The sequence below is a fragment of the Phascolarctos cinereus genome, unplaced genomic scaffold (genome assembly GCF_003287225.1).
Source record: "Phascolarctos cinereus isolate Bilbo 61053 unplaced genomic scaffold, phaCin_HiC Scaffold_5;HRSCAF=322, whole genome shotgun sequence".
In the NCBI taxonomy this organism is placed as follows: Eukaryota; Metazoa; Chordata; class Mammalia; order Diprotodontia; family Phascolarctidae; genus Phascolarctos; species Phascolarctos cinereus.
This window is the reverse complement of record NW_027555958.1, coordinates 305,871,818-305,885,521: the sequence shown is the minus strand read 5'-3', so window position 1 is coordinate 305,885,521 and position 13,704 is coordinate 305,871,818. Positions and strand designations below refer to the sequence as shown.

Genomic DNA, 13,704 nt, shown 5'->3' with positions numbered 1-13,704 from the left:
AGCTTCCTCTGATGACCACCCCTTATGTACAGCCCTGGCTAGTCAAGGGACTCCACATCCTTTGGGGTTCCTCTGTGGCCCAAAGAAAGTCACTGCCTGTGGAGAGGGGAAGATCATTGCTTCCTATTCTATGGGAATGATCCTTTTCCTATAAGAACCTGTAGCTGGAAACTGGTGACTGAACATTCTTGCCTTCAAACCTTTGCTCACACTCTCTCCTCTCCTTTCTATAATGTAATGGAAAAACAATAAGTGTTTATTATATGCTCAGCACTGCAGTAAGTTCTGGGGCTACATATAGAAAAGAGACAGATCCTGTTCTCAGGGAGCTCCCACTCTAATTAGGTCAGACTGTTTAAAGGAGGGGTCAGTTTCATGGCAGATGGAAAAACCAAGAGGTACTTAGTGTCTTCCAGGCACAGAAGACAAGGCCTCAAGCACCTCAGGGCAGTGGGTCCCCCCCCCACCATGCTTTCCCTCAGTCCTGATTCTCAGGCCACCTTGTCTCTCTCACTCTCTCTCTCTCTCTTTTCTCTCTCTCTCTCTCTCTCTCTCTCTCTCTCTCTCTCTCTCTCTCTCTCTCTCTCTCTCTCTCTCTCCCCTCCTCCTCCCCCTTTCCCAGCAAGTGACCTTCCTCCACCTACTCCCAAGTCTGGAGCCAAGAACCATGACCATGACATACTCTACTATTGTTCCTGGATGGGATGTTTCAATATCTTCCCCTATTTGCTCACCCATTTTGTAACTTTCTGGACCAAAATGCCCCTCACTGGCCACCACTCCCTTTTGTGTTTTGTAAGCTCTTTGAGAGCAGGGATTGTCTTCATTTTTGTATTTGCATTTCTAGTACTTAACTCAGAACCTGGCACATAGTAATCAATCACTTAAATGCTTATTCAACACATATATACATATACATACATATGTTATACACACATAATAAACATATTGTATATATATACATACGTGTGTATGTGTGCTAGCTGTGTGACTCTGGACAAGTCACTTAACTTCTGTTACACACATATATAAACACATATATGTATACATGTGTGCTCAAGTGAGAGCATGTGTAGCCTTCCCTTACCCTCCCCCCCCCACACCACCTCCACCTCCATTAACCATCTTTTCAAGGCTCAGTTCATGTCCCACCCAGCCTTCCCAAACAGCCCACATGGAGGCTGCTTCCTCTGAATTCCTATATCACTTATTGTCTGTATTACTCATTGGGCACTTAGCATAATAAGTACATTACACTGCAACTCATCTTTTCATGTATATGCCGTGTCTTTCCAAAAAGCATGAAAACTATGTAAGGGCAGAGACTGCATTTTTGTATAGATTCTTTTTTTTTTTAATTTATGGAATAAAACAAGCATTTCCTTAACAGAGTAAGATTTTTAAAAAAGATGATTGCATATGAAACTACAAATCTACTACACACAACTTGCTATTCCTTTCAAATTGTATAAATTCTTTATTTCTTTGCAGGTCTTTTACATGGTGGGTGCTCAAGAAGTATATATGGATATGATGATAACAAAAGAAACTTCCATTAAGAGTCTGCATCTCCTCCCTACCCAATATGATATTGTCTTGTTTTATTCATTTGCCCATATAATCCGCAATATTACCATGTCAGAATAAACCAAAATCTGAATTACAGAATCTAAAATATTGCCATGTGCCTCTCACCTGGTGTAGTCCATGATGGTGTTAAGCCTGTGGGCGATGGTCAACACTGTACATCCCTTGAACTGGGACCGGATGGTGGCCTGGATGAGGTCGTCTGTCTCCAGATCAATGGCTGCTGTGGCCTCGTCCAACACCAGGATCCGACTCTTCCGGAGCAGGGCCCTGGCTAAGCACACAAGCTGCCTCTGCCCCACACTAGGGAAAGACAGGGGGTCTCATGATATACCCTAGCCCTCTCTGGTCAAGCCCCTTCTCTACTTCCAATATCAATGCAATGCAATAATCCATAGTCCTGGCTGTGTGGCCTCTATTTTCCAAGTAATAGCATGTCTCTCCCAGCCATTCTTGCTTACTTCACTATATCTTGCAACTCACTTGGGCTGGGGCCTGGGAACAGTCACTTAGTCAGTCAACAAACATTGGTTATATACTTGTGCCAGGCACTATACTAAATATTACAGATACAAAGAAGGGGGAGGGGGGGAAACCACAGTCCCTGTTCTCAGTGAGCATATATTCAAAAGGGGGAGATATCATGGAAAGAAAAACATGAAAGCTGAGTCCCTGTGGCCAATACTGACCCTCGGCAAAATTCTGAAATCAGAAAGTTTGTTCTTGGTACATGTTAAATCTTTTCCCGTTAGAATATAAACTCCTTGAAGGCAGAGACTATTTTGCTTTGGTCTTTGCATTCATAGTACAATGCCTAGCACATAATAATTGCTTAATAAATGTTTGTTGATTAATTGACCAATACTCTGATATTCTCTTCTTTCTCTGATCAAAACCTACTTTATGGCAAAAGACTGAATGCTAGCCATTTACACCTTAGTCTAAATAAGAAGTCAACTGTCTTAGGTATTCTTCTTTAAGCCTTGTCTCTCACTATGGAATGAAGACTGGGTTCCCTCTTAAAGAAACTGCATACATCTCCAGACCTACACAGGAACATATCTGAAGAACCAGAGAAGATTTGATACCCCTGAAATCGTAATACACAGGCAAATACAAGTGAAGTTTATCAGAACCGTGGCCCTCTGTGTGCATGTGCATACATGTGTGTGCTGTGTATAACAGCAGGAGGGATAAGGTCATGGGACTCTGGGTCTGGGAAGAGATGAAGGTAGGTCTGGGCCTATGTCTGAAAACTAGGCCACACCAACCTTTGACCTTGGCCTCTGAAGCCTGAGGATCAAAGAAAAATCTCTTCAGTCTCAGAGGCAGCTCTTTCCCCTCCTGCCTAACAGTACATTTCTCCTCTGTCTCTTGACTTGGATGAGTCACTAGTACTTGTAAGACAGCCAGGTCTCCTCTCTCTCTGCTGGCTGACCTCACCCCCAACTAATGAAGATTTTGGCTAGGGAGTGACAGATTGTGTACGGAATGGGGCTAATTTACAGGGTGGAAAGGTGGAGAAGCGTTGGCATAGGGCTTAAGCTGAATTTGCAGCATCTAGAAACTCAGGCAGGGGGGTAGGAAATCTCAAAAAGATAGCAATAGTCTCCTCAAATCTCCCCCAGGAAACTCAGAGGGGAAGGATTATCCCAGGGTACTATTCCAACCTGCATAGAATAATAATAATTATAATCATAATAGCTACCACTTATAGAGTGCCTGCTAGGTGCCAGACACTATGCTAATCACTTTTCAAATATCCCATCTGATCCTTAAAACAACCTGAAAGGTAGATCAGCATTTTGCAATTAAGGAAGCAGAGGCTGTGATTTGCCCAAGGTTACACAACGTATTTGAAGCTGGGTCTTCCTAAGACTTCTGACTCCAGAGGCTCAGTGCTTTATCCACGGTACCATCTAGCTATCTGAACATCGATCTCCAAAATCTCTTTCCTTTAAGTCTCTAGAGAAGGCTCCCTCGGGGTGTATGCCCAGGCCATCAGGAAGTTTTTTCTCTCATCTGACCCTTGCTTCATTTTGGGGGGGAGGGGGTGGCGGGCTAGACAATGGGGTTAAATCACTTGGACAGGGTCACATAGCTAGTAAATGGCAAGTGTCTGAGGCTAGATTTGAACTCGGGTCCTCCTGACTCCAGGGTTGGTGCTGATCCACTGTACCACCTAGCTGCCCCCCTTACTTCTTTTCTAACAAAGGCATTTGAGCTCAGACTCAATAGGCTCAGTGATGAAAAAGTTGAAGAGACTGAGTCTATCCCCCTCATTGCACAGAGGAAACTGAGGCTTGGAAAAGTTAAATGACTCCACCAAATTAGGCAATGGTGAGTGCCCAGCATCTACTAAAGTGGCCTCATGTTTTAGAGAGGTGAAGGATGGATGGAAAAGCAGCAAAAAAAAAAAAGTGAGGGGACTCACAATAAAAGAGTGGCACTGGAGTTATGGTTATGGCACTGGGGCAGGTCACATCCATGCTCGTTCACACACCCCACAACATGTTTGCACAGGAGAAGTCAGGTTAGACTACGTCTAAAAGGGCAGCCTGAAGGAAAGCAGTGTAGAGGAGATGAGGGAGTATCTCACCTCTTGTTTGGGGGAGAAAGGAATTTTTGGGGGGAATGATGATATGTAGATAATCCTAGGGTCTTTTTTAGTACTAACTGCAGTCACTGCCATCTGACAACAAGCAGATGTGAGAGGAAGCTGAGGCCTGGGGCCATCATTGCTAATGCAAACCAGACACTGTGCTGTTTACAAATATCATCTTATTTGATCCTCACAGATAAGTAGATGCTATTATTATCTCTGTTTTCCAGATAAGGAAACTTTGACAGACAGAGGTTAAATGACTTGGCCAGGGTCACACAACTAGGAAGAGTCTGAGGCTAGATGTGAACTCAGGTCTTCCTGACTCCAGGCCCATGGTTCAAGCCACCTTGTTGCTTCTACCCTAAGTGCGGCCCTACATGGAGTAATCTTTCTTCTCCTCTTTCTCCATCTCCTTCTCCTCTTTCTCCTTCCCCTTCAAAAGTGAACAGTGCTGAGCACATATCGTTCAGTCATTTTTCAGTCATGACCCCATTTGGGTTTTTTTTGGCAGAGATAATAGAGTAGTTTGTCATTTGCTTCTCCAGCTCATTTTACAGATGAGGAAACTGAGGCAAACAAGGTCAAGTGATTTGCCCAGGTAATAAGTGTGTGGTCAGATTTGAACTCAGGTCTTCCTGATTCCAGTCCTGGCATTCTATCCACTTTGAGAAGTCTCAAGTGGTTTTCTAATCCAGCCACAAGCTTCTGTGCCAGACTTATACTGTTGTATAAAATAATCATTAGCAGGAATAACTGATATTATGGGGGCAGATAGGTGGCACAGCTGATAGAGCACCAGGCCTGGAGTCAGGAAGACCTGAGTTCAAATCTGGCCTCAGACACTTACTAGCTGTGTGACTCTAGCCAAGTCATTTAACACTGTCTGCTTCAGTTTACTTATCTGTAAAATAAGCTGGAGAAGGAAATGGCAAATCACACCAGTATCTTTGCCAAGAAAATCCCAAATAGGGTCACAAAAAGTCAGACATGACTGAAACGAGTGAATAACCAAAAAATAACTGGTATGACATGCCCTGTTAACAAAGATAATAAGTATTGGACATAGGATTTGAATTAGGGTCTTCCTAATGACCAATCCATGCACTGTTCCATTAGTATGTTCAAATATCTAGAGACATTCCTAAAAGCCTTCAGGTGAGACCAGTTCCTTGGGGTCATGCCCTGGCCATGAGGAAGTATTTCCTCTTATCTGATCTTATCTCCTTCTTACGTAAAGGAGCAATTTCAGCTCAGGCCCCAGTGAAAGTCAAGAATAGCCCCAGGCATTGCTCAAACCCGGAACCATAAAGTTTAAAGGTCAAAACTCTGAAATTGCCTTGGGTAGACATGGTCCCTTTCCCGACACTGTGGAATAGATAGGCACAGGGGGGACTCAAGTAATCACCCGACCAGGATGAACAGCTATCCCAGACTCAGTAAGTACAGGGGAGGGGGAGGTTCTGTTTCAGAGTTGTCCAGGGGCTTGGGGTTCTGGGCCATTTGTCCCAGGGTCCCCAGCTTTCTTACCTAAGGTTCTCTCCTCCCTCAGAGCATTCAAAATCAAGGCCCTCTGGCTGTGATCTCACAAACTTGTGCAGGCTGGAGAGTTCCAAGGCTTGCCACATTTCCTCATCAGAATACTTGCCCAAAGGATCCAGGTTCATTCTAAGTGTCCCCGAGAACAGGACTGGGTCCTACGGAGACAAAGGAACATCGGGGAGGAGCAATGATAAATAACTTTAAGGCTTGCAAAGAGTTTAAAATACACTGTTGTCAACTGACCATCGTAATAAATTGATAAGTAGATGCTATTATTATCATCATCCCTATTTCACAGATGAGGAAACCCAGCCTCAGAGAAGTTAAATGAATTATTTGTTTATTTAGCTTATTTGATTTATTAAACTTATTGTAACTAATTAAGCTTGTTGTTATTATTTTTTGTTGTTGTTCAGTCACTTCATTTATATCTAACTCTTCATGACCCCATTTGGGGTTTTCTCGGCAAAGATAATGATTTACCATTTCTCCAATTCATTTTACAGATGAGGAAACTGAGGCAAACAGGATTAAGTGACTTGCCCAGGGTCACACAGCTATTAAGTATATGAGGCTGGATTGTTGGCAAAGATAATGATTTACCTTTTCTCCAACTCATTTTACAGATGAGGAAACTGAGGCAAACAGGGTTAAGTGATTTGCCCAGGGTCACACAGCTATTAAGTATACAAGGCTGGATTTGAACTTGGGAAAATGAGTCTTCCTGACTCTAGGCCTGGTGCTCTATCCACTTTGCCACCTAACTGCCCTACTATTTATTATTATTACCTGCCTGCTTACTGTGCTAAGCACTTTACAAATATTATCTCATTTGATCTATTGTTATCTCTGTTTTACAGATGAGGAAACTGAGATAGACAGTGACTTGCCCAGGGTCACACAGCTAATAGTGACCAAGGCAAAATTTGAACCTAGGTCTTTCTGACTCCAAGTTTGATACTTTATTCATTACACTATACCACCTCTATGAATCAGGTGCAGGTCTGGGGACCCACTGAGCCCAAAACAGAGGCTGAAGAGAAGGGAAGGGAGAGAGTAAACGAGGTCAAAGCAATTTTATCTTCTGAGAATTGAAAAAGCAGATAGCCCAATAGAAAATCTCCCAGTGAATCCTGGCCCCCCACGCCCTGCACAGCTGCGATAAACCCCAACTCGAACATCCCTTGCCAATCACAAAGTCTTCTTGTTAACTAGGAACCATGAGCAGCCTAATCTGACTCCAAAATGTCCAGTCAGCAGAAAACAAATCCCAGGAAAGCCAGAGGGGAGAAAAAAAGTTATACAGATGTCCAATCTGTGAGACTGAGATGTAGAGTAACTGGCAGAGACAAAGGGGAAGCAGAGAGAACCACAGGGCTCTTCCTGGGGAACACTGTTCCCCCGTTCTCTGAGCAGGCCCCAGGGCCCTATCTGCTGTCCAAATCCACAGCCTGTGCTGTTCCCCACTCTTCTCCTTCTGCAATTTCCTTCTGCTTCATCCCCTTCATAGAGAGCTACAGAGCCTGCTCAATACATAGCAAAGTCTGGGAGTCAGAGCACCCAGGCTAGAGGCAATATGGTCAGTCCTCTAGACTCTGGTCAGTTCCCTAGGCTTACTGGGGATAGACTCAGCATGGTAGCGTGGAATATGTGCTGGATTTTGGAAGGGACCTGGGTTTGAATCTCAATTCTGCTACTTGAGCTGTGAGACCTTGGGTAAATCATATAACCTCCGTTTCCTCATTTGGAAAAGAAGGGGGTTGGACCAGATGGCCTCCAAGATCCCTATTATCTCTAAATCTATGATCATGTGTTCCCCATGGCTGCTAAGAAGATAGTTTATCCGGTCCTATGGCAGGTAAAAGACCACAGTCCCAGCTGTGAAGGATGCCTTGTACCTGGGGGATGATGGTTAGCATGGAGCGTAGGTCATGGAGGCCGATGGATGCAATGTTGACTCCATCGATGTGGATCTCTCCCTGAGCTGCCTCCAGGATACGAAACAGGGAAAGGGTCATGGATGATTTGCCAGCCCCAGTTCGGCCCACAATTCCAACCTGGGGGACAGTGGGAAGGAGAAGTGGAATGGTGAGAGGGTAATGCTGTGCTGGGGAAAGGGTAGGGAGAATGCAGCAGACGCCTTGGAGCCCTGAACTGCTTGAACCTTAGAGCACTAGATGAAGGGCAGAGGAAGAATCCCGAACAGGGGTACTGAGTCTACAAGCACCCCCTCTTTCAGAGCTGCATCCACAGGGGATGTGTTATGTAATCCTTGCTGCATATCCCCAGCATGGAACTCTGAATAGCATTGTGCCAGGCCCAGGGGGCTCACGTACCTTTTCTCCACCCTTCACTCGTAGACTCAAATTCTTCAGCACCAGCTCCAAGCCTTCCCGATAACGCACCGAATAGTTCACAAACTCTACCTCTCCTCGTTGGGGCCAGTCAGGGGGTGGGCGGCTGCCCTCGATCACCCAGGGGGCCTTGGAGAAGAGATGAGGAGAAGGAGACGGCAATGAATAGGCACCTTCATCTGGCTCTAAGATTCCTCAACTCCTCTCTTTTCCCAGGGCATCAGCTGCTTTCTAGCTTCCTTGACTTTCCTCTCTCTCCTCTCCCTGCCCAGCCTGGATGCCTTATCATCAGCCATTTTAATGAGACTCGAACATGCTAGAATTTCTCATTCCCTCGCCGACCACTGGACTTACCATACCTCAACATTCTACAACCCTGCTCAACCATACACACTGCGGAACACTGCTAGGGGAAATCACAAAAATATGCTGACTGAGCCTGATATAAATTCATACTCTCCAATCTGAACTGGCCCCTCAGCGCTTCTTGGGAATCCATTTCTACATCTCTTATTAAGTAAGTCGCTATCCCCATTCTCCACAGCAGCTGCTCCAAACCCTCCTGCATCTCCCTCCCAGATGACCTTCCTTTCTGGAAGACACAGAGTGCATCCAGTGCAGGCTGTTTGATATTCTAGACACCTAGGTGGCACAGTGGAGGGAATACCTGGCCTGGAGTCAGGAGAACCTGAGTTCAAATCTAGCCTTGGGCACTTACCAGCTATGTGACCCTGGGTCAGCCACTTAATCTCTGTTTGCCTCAGTTTCCTCAACTGTAAAAAGAGGCTAATAATACCACCTACTTCTGAGGAGAGATACTGTACATTATTTACTTCCTGTTATTATACTTCCTTTCTCTCTCTCTCTCTCTCTCTCTCTCTCTCTCTCTCTCTCTCTCTCTCTCTTTTGGCTAGGCAATGGGGTTAAGTGACTTGCCTAGGGTCACACAGCTAGTAAGTGTTATGTGTCTGAGGCCAGATTTTGAACTCAGGTCCTCCTGAATCTAGGGCCAGTGCTCTATCCACTTCACCACCTAGCTGCCCCCTGGTGTTATACTTCCAGCCATACTTCTGTGAAGGTGTCCCTCAAGTGTGTGGATCTTTAAAATTATTCATCTATTTTTAGTTTTCAACATTTGGGATTTTTTTTGGAGCTACATTCATTTATTCACTCACTCATTCACTCAATCACTCACTTAGCATTCATTTATTAGATATAAAGATCAATAAAACTAAGTTGCTATCCTGGGTACAACATTGTAGCTGTCTCACACTGTTGGCACATTACAACACTACAATTCAACAAATATTTATATCATGTTTTCTGTGTATAGAGTCCTAGACTAAGCACAGAAGATATAAAGTTTAGATAAGACAATGTCTCAGCCCCAAAGGAATTCAGTCTTTAGCAAATTAAGCTTGTCATTAACAAAAACTACCAGATTTTTATCGTTACCTCTCTTCCACCCTATTCTTGTGAAGTTAATTTTTTTTAACTTAAAGGAAAGTCTTTTTAAAAAAATTTTTAAAAAGAAAGTCTTGATATGAAACTCTACTACATTTTGTCTTACTAATAACTTCAATTAGCTATGACTTCCTACTTTTTTTTTTTTTGCTTTTTGGTGAGGCAATCGGGGTTAAGTGACTTGCCCAGGGTCACACAGCTAGTAAGTGTTAAGTGTCTGAGGCCACATTGGAACTCAGTTCTTCCTGGCTCCAGACTGGAGCTCTATCCACTGCGCCACCTAGCTGCCCCAACTTCCTACTTCTATGACTGTTTCTGCCACCACCTCAGTCTCCCAGATGCAAAACCTCCAAATAACCTCTGATTTTTCTCCCAACCTCTTTTTCACATCCAAGCCTTCTTTCCTTCACCATGTCTATCCTGTTCATCCTCTCCTTTTCATTCCTACTGCCTTCAGGTGACTTTCCCACATCCATATCCATTTCCTCTCCTTGTAATGCCTTCTTCCTTGTACATTTGTCTACTGAAATTTCATCCTTCAACCTATCTGAAATGATATCTACTCAAGGATGCCTTTTGTGATCACCCCAGCCAGAAGTGAGCCTTCTCCTCTTCACTCCTATAGGACTGCATCACTTAATCGGCACTTAGTTTATTCTATTTTGTAGTATAGTACATTACAATTGTCTCATTGTTACTCAAAAAAGACTGTAAACTCCTTGAAGGGCAGGGATCATGTCTTATACACTGCCGTTTAACCCCGTGACATACAGCACAGAGTCTTCAACATAGTAAAGTTGAGATATAGAAGTAGGCTCTTCCCTGTAACCTGATCAAACCCAGCCCCATCCCCTTTCCTGAACCCCAATTTGCAGCACATTCCCACCTCAGTCTTAGTCTCTGAGTACTCTCTAACTCTCTCCACAGCCACGATGTTGTTTTCCAGGTCCGATGCCATCCGGACCATCCAGTTAAGAGCCATGGTAACCTAAGGGAAGGAGGAAGCAGGGTGGAAGAACAGACTTTAAAAACATCCCAACCCCCTTCCCAGGTTTCTTCCTGCTTCAAGTTGCCAGCAATAACAAAAGGCACCTGGAAGTAAATGCATATGTCTTTCTGTATAAATCTAGGGACCAAGGCACAACTCTAAAACTCTAAATCAGAGGCATGCTCTGATGTATGCAAATACACTCCATGATCATCTGGATTGTACGTAGATCAGTTCACCTGAAAATTTTACTTTACCAAAGATAATAAGACTCCTCAAAAGAGAAGCCCATGTCACTCACTTAAAATATCCACTTCATAAAAACTTCTTTTGCCTTAAACTTTTCAATGACACATCTGTTATATAAAGCAATCCCTCCCTACACAATTACAGGCAGGTATGTCCATCCACGTGTGTGCAATTTGAGTTCAAGCATGTATGTCACTCTGTTCACGTGGGCAGGCTGGGAACCATGAGATCTGTGACAATATGTAGGCATGGAAGGTACATTGCGGTGCCAGCCCTCTGGCTGTTAGTGCCCTCCCTCCCCTACCCCCAACAGCTCCACAGAACTGGAGAGGGCTCCCACCTGCAGTGCATAGGACACTGAGAGGCCAACTAATCCTGGATTCAGGCTCTGTCTGCCAATCACAGCAAAAAGTGCAGCAAAAAGCACAACACAGTTACCCACAAACTCCACACGGATCCCCAGCCACCTAGGGAGGGATGCATAAATAGGGAGGTCAAAGATCAAGATGGAGCTAGAGGTGATGGATTGTTAGAGATGGTCCAGGGATTACGGTGGGACACCAGGGATTCAGAAGTGATGGGCTTTAGTCATAAGGAGCTCGGAGGTGATGGGGTGGCAGAGGTAGGTGACAGGGTGTCAGAGTCAATGGGCCAGATCAAGGGTAGGAGTAAGGTGGGCTGAGAGCCCTTCTGACCGGTTAGAAACGATGTTGGGATAGCAGCTCTTCTGATTGGCATCCACCTTAGCATCGCTGATGGCCATGAAGTCCTGACTACGTTTGTAGGCTCGGATGACACTGGCACCTGTCACAGTCTCCGAGAAGTGAGAATAGATGGGTGAACGGCTGACTGACTCCAGGCGCTTCAGTTGCCTCGAAGTGGCCGCATAGAACCGCTGAGCAGGGTGGAGAAAGACATTAGAAGCAGGGGTAAAAGAGTATCCACCAAACCCTCTGAATCATTATCCTCTATCCTTCCCAATGGCCCACTCAGCCCTCTGGCTGTACCCCACCCCCACCCCCGGGAACTCCAGATTCCCAGTCATTCTGGTGGTCGTTTTTGAAAGGCTGAATGTCAATGCTGATAGCAACAGAAGGTCACTCCTTCCCCAACCTCTGGACACACATACCAGTCCAGAAGCCTTACCAGACCTCTGATAAAACCTCAGCGTAGAACTCCTATGTACCTTCCTCCCTCCAGCCCTAGAGACACAGTCTTCCCTCCTTCCCAGTCTCCTTATGATCTTGCTCCTCTAAGGCGATTCTCACCCCAGTGCCTCTTCTCCTTCCCCCCATCAACCCTAGGTACCTGTACAAATATGTACAGCCCAGCAAGGGGCAAGATAACCACGGCAAAAAGCGGAGTGCTAGACATGATGACCACCAGTGTGGATCCTGAAGTGAAAAAGGTCCCAAGCAGCATAAGGATGGTAGGGGGGATGACCTCGTCAATAATATAAATGTCCTTGGAGAACCGATTGAGGATTCGCCCTGAGGGGGTCGTGTCATAGAAGGACTGGGGTGAATGCATCTTATTGGCTAGCAGGTTGTTATGGAGTATCCGGGCGGCTTGGATGCCTCCTGTGGCCAGTGTGAAAGATGACATCACCACAAAGACACCTGGGGTACCAAGAAGAAGGCTTCAATGGCCTGTCCCCTCTCTCCCAAGCAGAAATGTATCATTTCCTATCTTTGTTTCTCTAGCACCCAGGACAGTATTATGTAAGCTGCTAAGACTCAGGGGTTAATCTTTTTCTGTGGACCCTGTTAGCAGTCTGGTAAAACCTATGCCCTGCTTCTCAGAACAGTGATTTTTAAGTGCACAAAATCAAATATATTGTATTACAAAGGAAATCAATTATATAGAAATAAGTTATCAACATACTTTAAAAAAAATCTATGGACCCCAGGTTAAGAAGCCCTGTACCAAGTAAATGTTTGTTGAATTAAAATTGGCTTTGAGAAAGAAGGAGGGACAGGATGGCTTCTCTGTCCCTCTCTTTGACCCCTCCACCACAGGGGCAATGGCCCCAGTGAGTGATCTGCCTCCCCTCCTGAGAGGGCACAGAAGACCCCTCTCTTTACCCTGCAATAGTCCCAGGGCTGCATACACGCCCAGGCGGAGACTTGTGTTGCTCTGTGTGCCATTAATTACAGGCTCATTAGTCCAGTCACTGAGCCATATATTGGCCCCAATGGCAGCAGCACTTTGGCACACGTATAGAAAGCAGACGGCCACAGAGGTGCAGAGCCCCACGGCTTTGGCATAGGCCCAGAACACACTCAGCTTCACCTGTAGAGGGGAGAAGGCTGATATCTAGCAACATCCAGAGCCATCTGACCCAGAGGGATGGGATGTGGGCAACGGATTTAAGGACCTCCCAGGAGTTTAAACTGCCCCTTCCCACCCCCACCCCTACATGACACTGAGACCAGGGTCTCTTTCTCACCATTCTCCAATGTCCCAGGACAACCTCGCCCGAGGCTCTGTATTCCCACCCCCAGCTTCTCCCCACCTCCAAGTGGGTCCTCCCCCTGACCCAAGCATCCCTTTTCTATCTTTGCCTCGCTCCCCTAATCCCCTCTCACAGTGCCCATCTCTGCTGTCTCTGCCTGGATCAGCTCTCCACGGGTCACTGAGGACTCCAGGGCCTTCTTCTCCACAGGCCCTATGCGTCTCTTAGCGGAAGGTCGACCAGGGCCGTCTCCTTCTGAGGAGATCACGCTCAGCTGCCTGGGGACAACAGTCTCTGAGTTGGGGTAGGAAAGGGGCAGGGGAACAGCCCTTGTCAGTCCCCAGAGGAGATATTTTGCCTTTCCCCACCTCACCCTAACCTAGTAAGCTGGGACTCCCTGAGGAGCTCAGAGGGATACAGAACCAGGGACAAGGCCACTCTGCAGCATGAATCCTAGAGGAGC

At 45.7% G+C, this 13,704-nt stretch overlaps 1 protein-coding gene across 1 annotated transcript in view; it reads right to left on the bottom strand.

Annotated features, from left to right (window-relative positions):
- The window catches only part of ABCC3 (ATP binding cassette subfamily C member 3), a 69,470-nt gene that overhangs the window by 2,140 nt on the left and 53,626 nt on the right, over positions 1-13,704 (bottom strand). Inside the window, exons 21-30 of the mRNA XM_020972561.1 lie at positions 13,375-13,519; positions 12,871-13,078; positions 12,095-12,405; positions 11,482-11,681; positions 11,127-11,253; positions 10,436-10,537; positions 8,068-8,214; positions 7,630-7,788; positions 5,720-5,886; positions 1,696-1,890 (exon numbers count right to left, since the gene is read on the bottom strand). Coding sequence (XP_020828220.1) covers positions 1,696-1,890; positions 5,720-5,886; positions 7,630-7,788; positions 8,068-8,214; positions 10,436-10,537; positions 11,127-11,253; positions 11,482-11,681; positions 12,095-12,405; positions 12,871-13,078; positions 13,375-13,519 — 1,761 coding nt within the window. The remainder of the gene's footprint in view (positions 1-1,695; positions 1,891-5,719; positions 5,887-7,629; positions 7,789-8,067; positions 8,215-10,435; positions 10,538-11,126; positions 11,254-11,481; positions 11,682-12,094; positions 12,406-12,870; positions 13,079-13,374; positions 13,520-13,704) is intronic.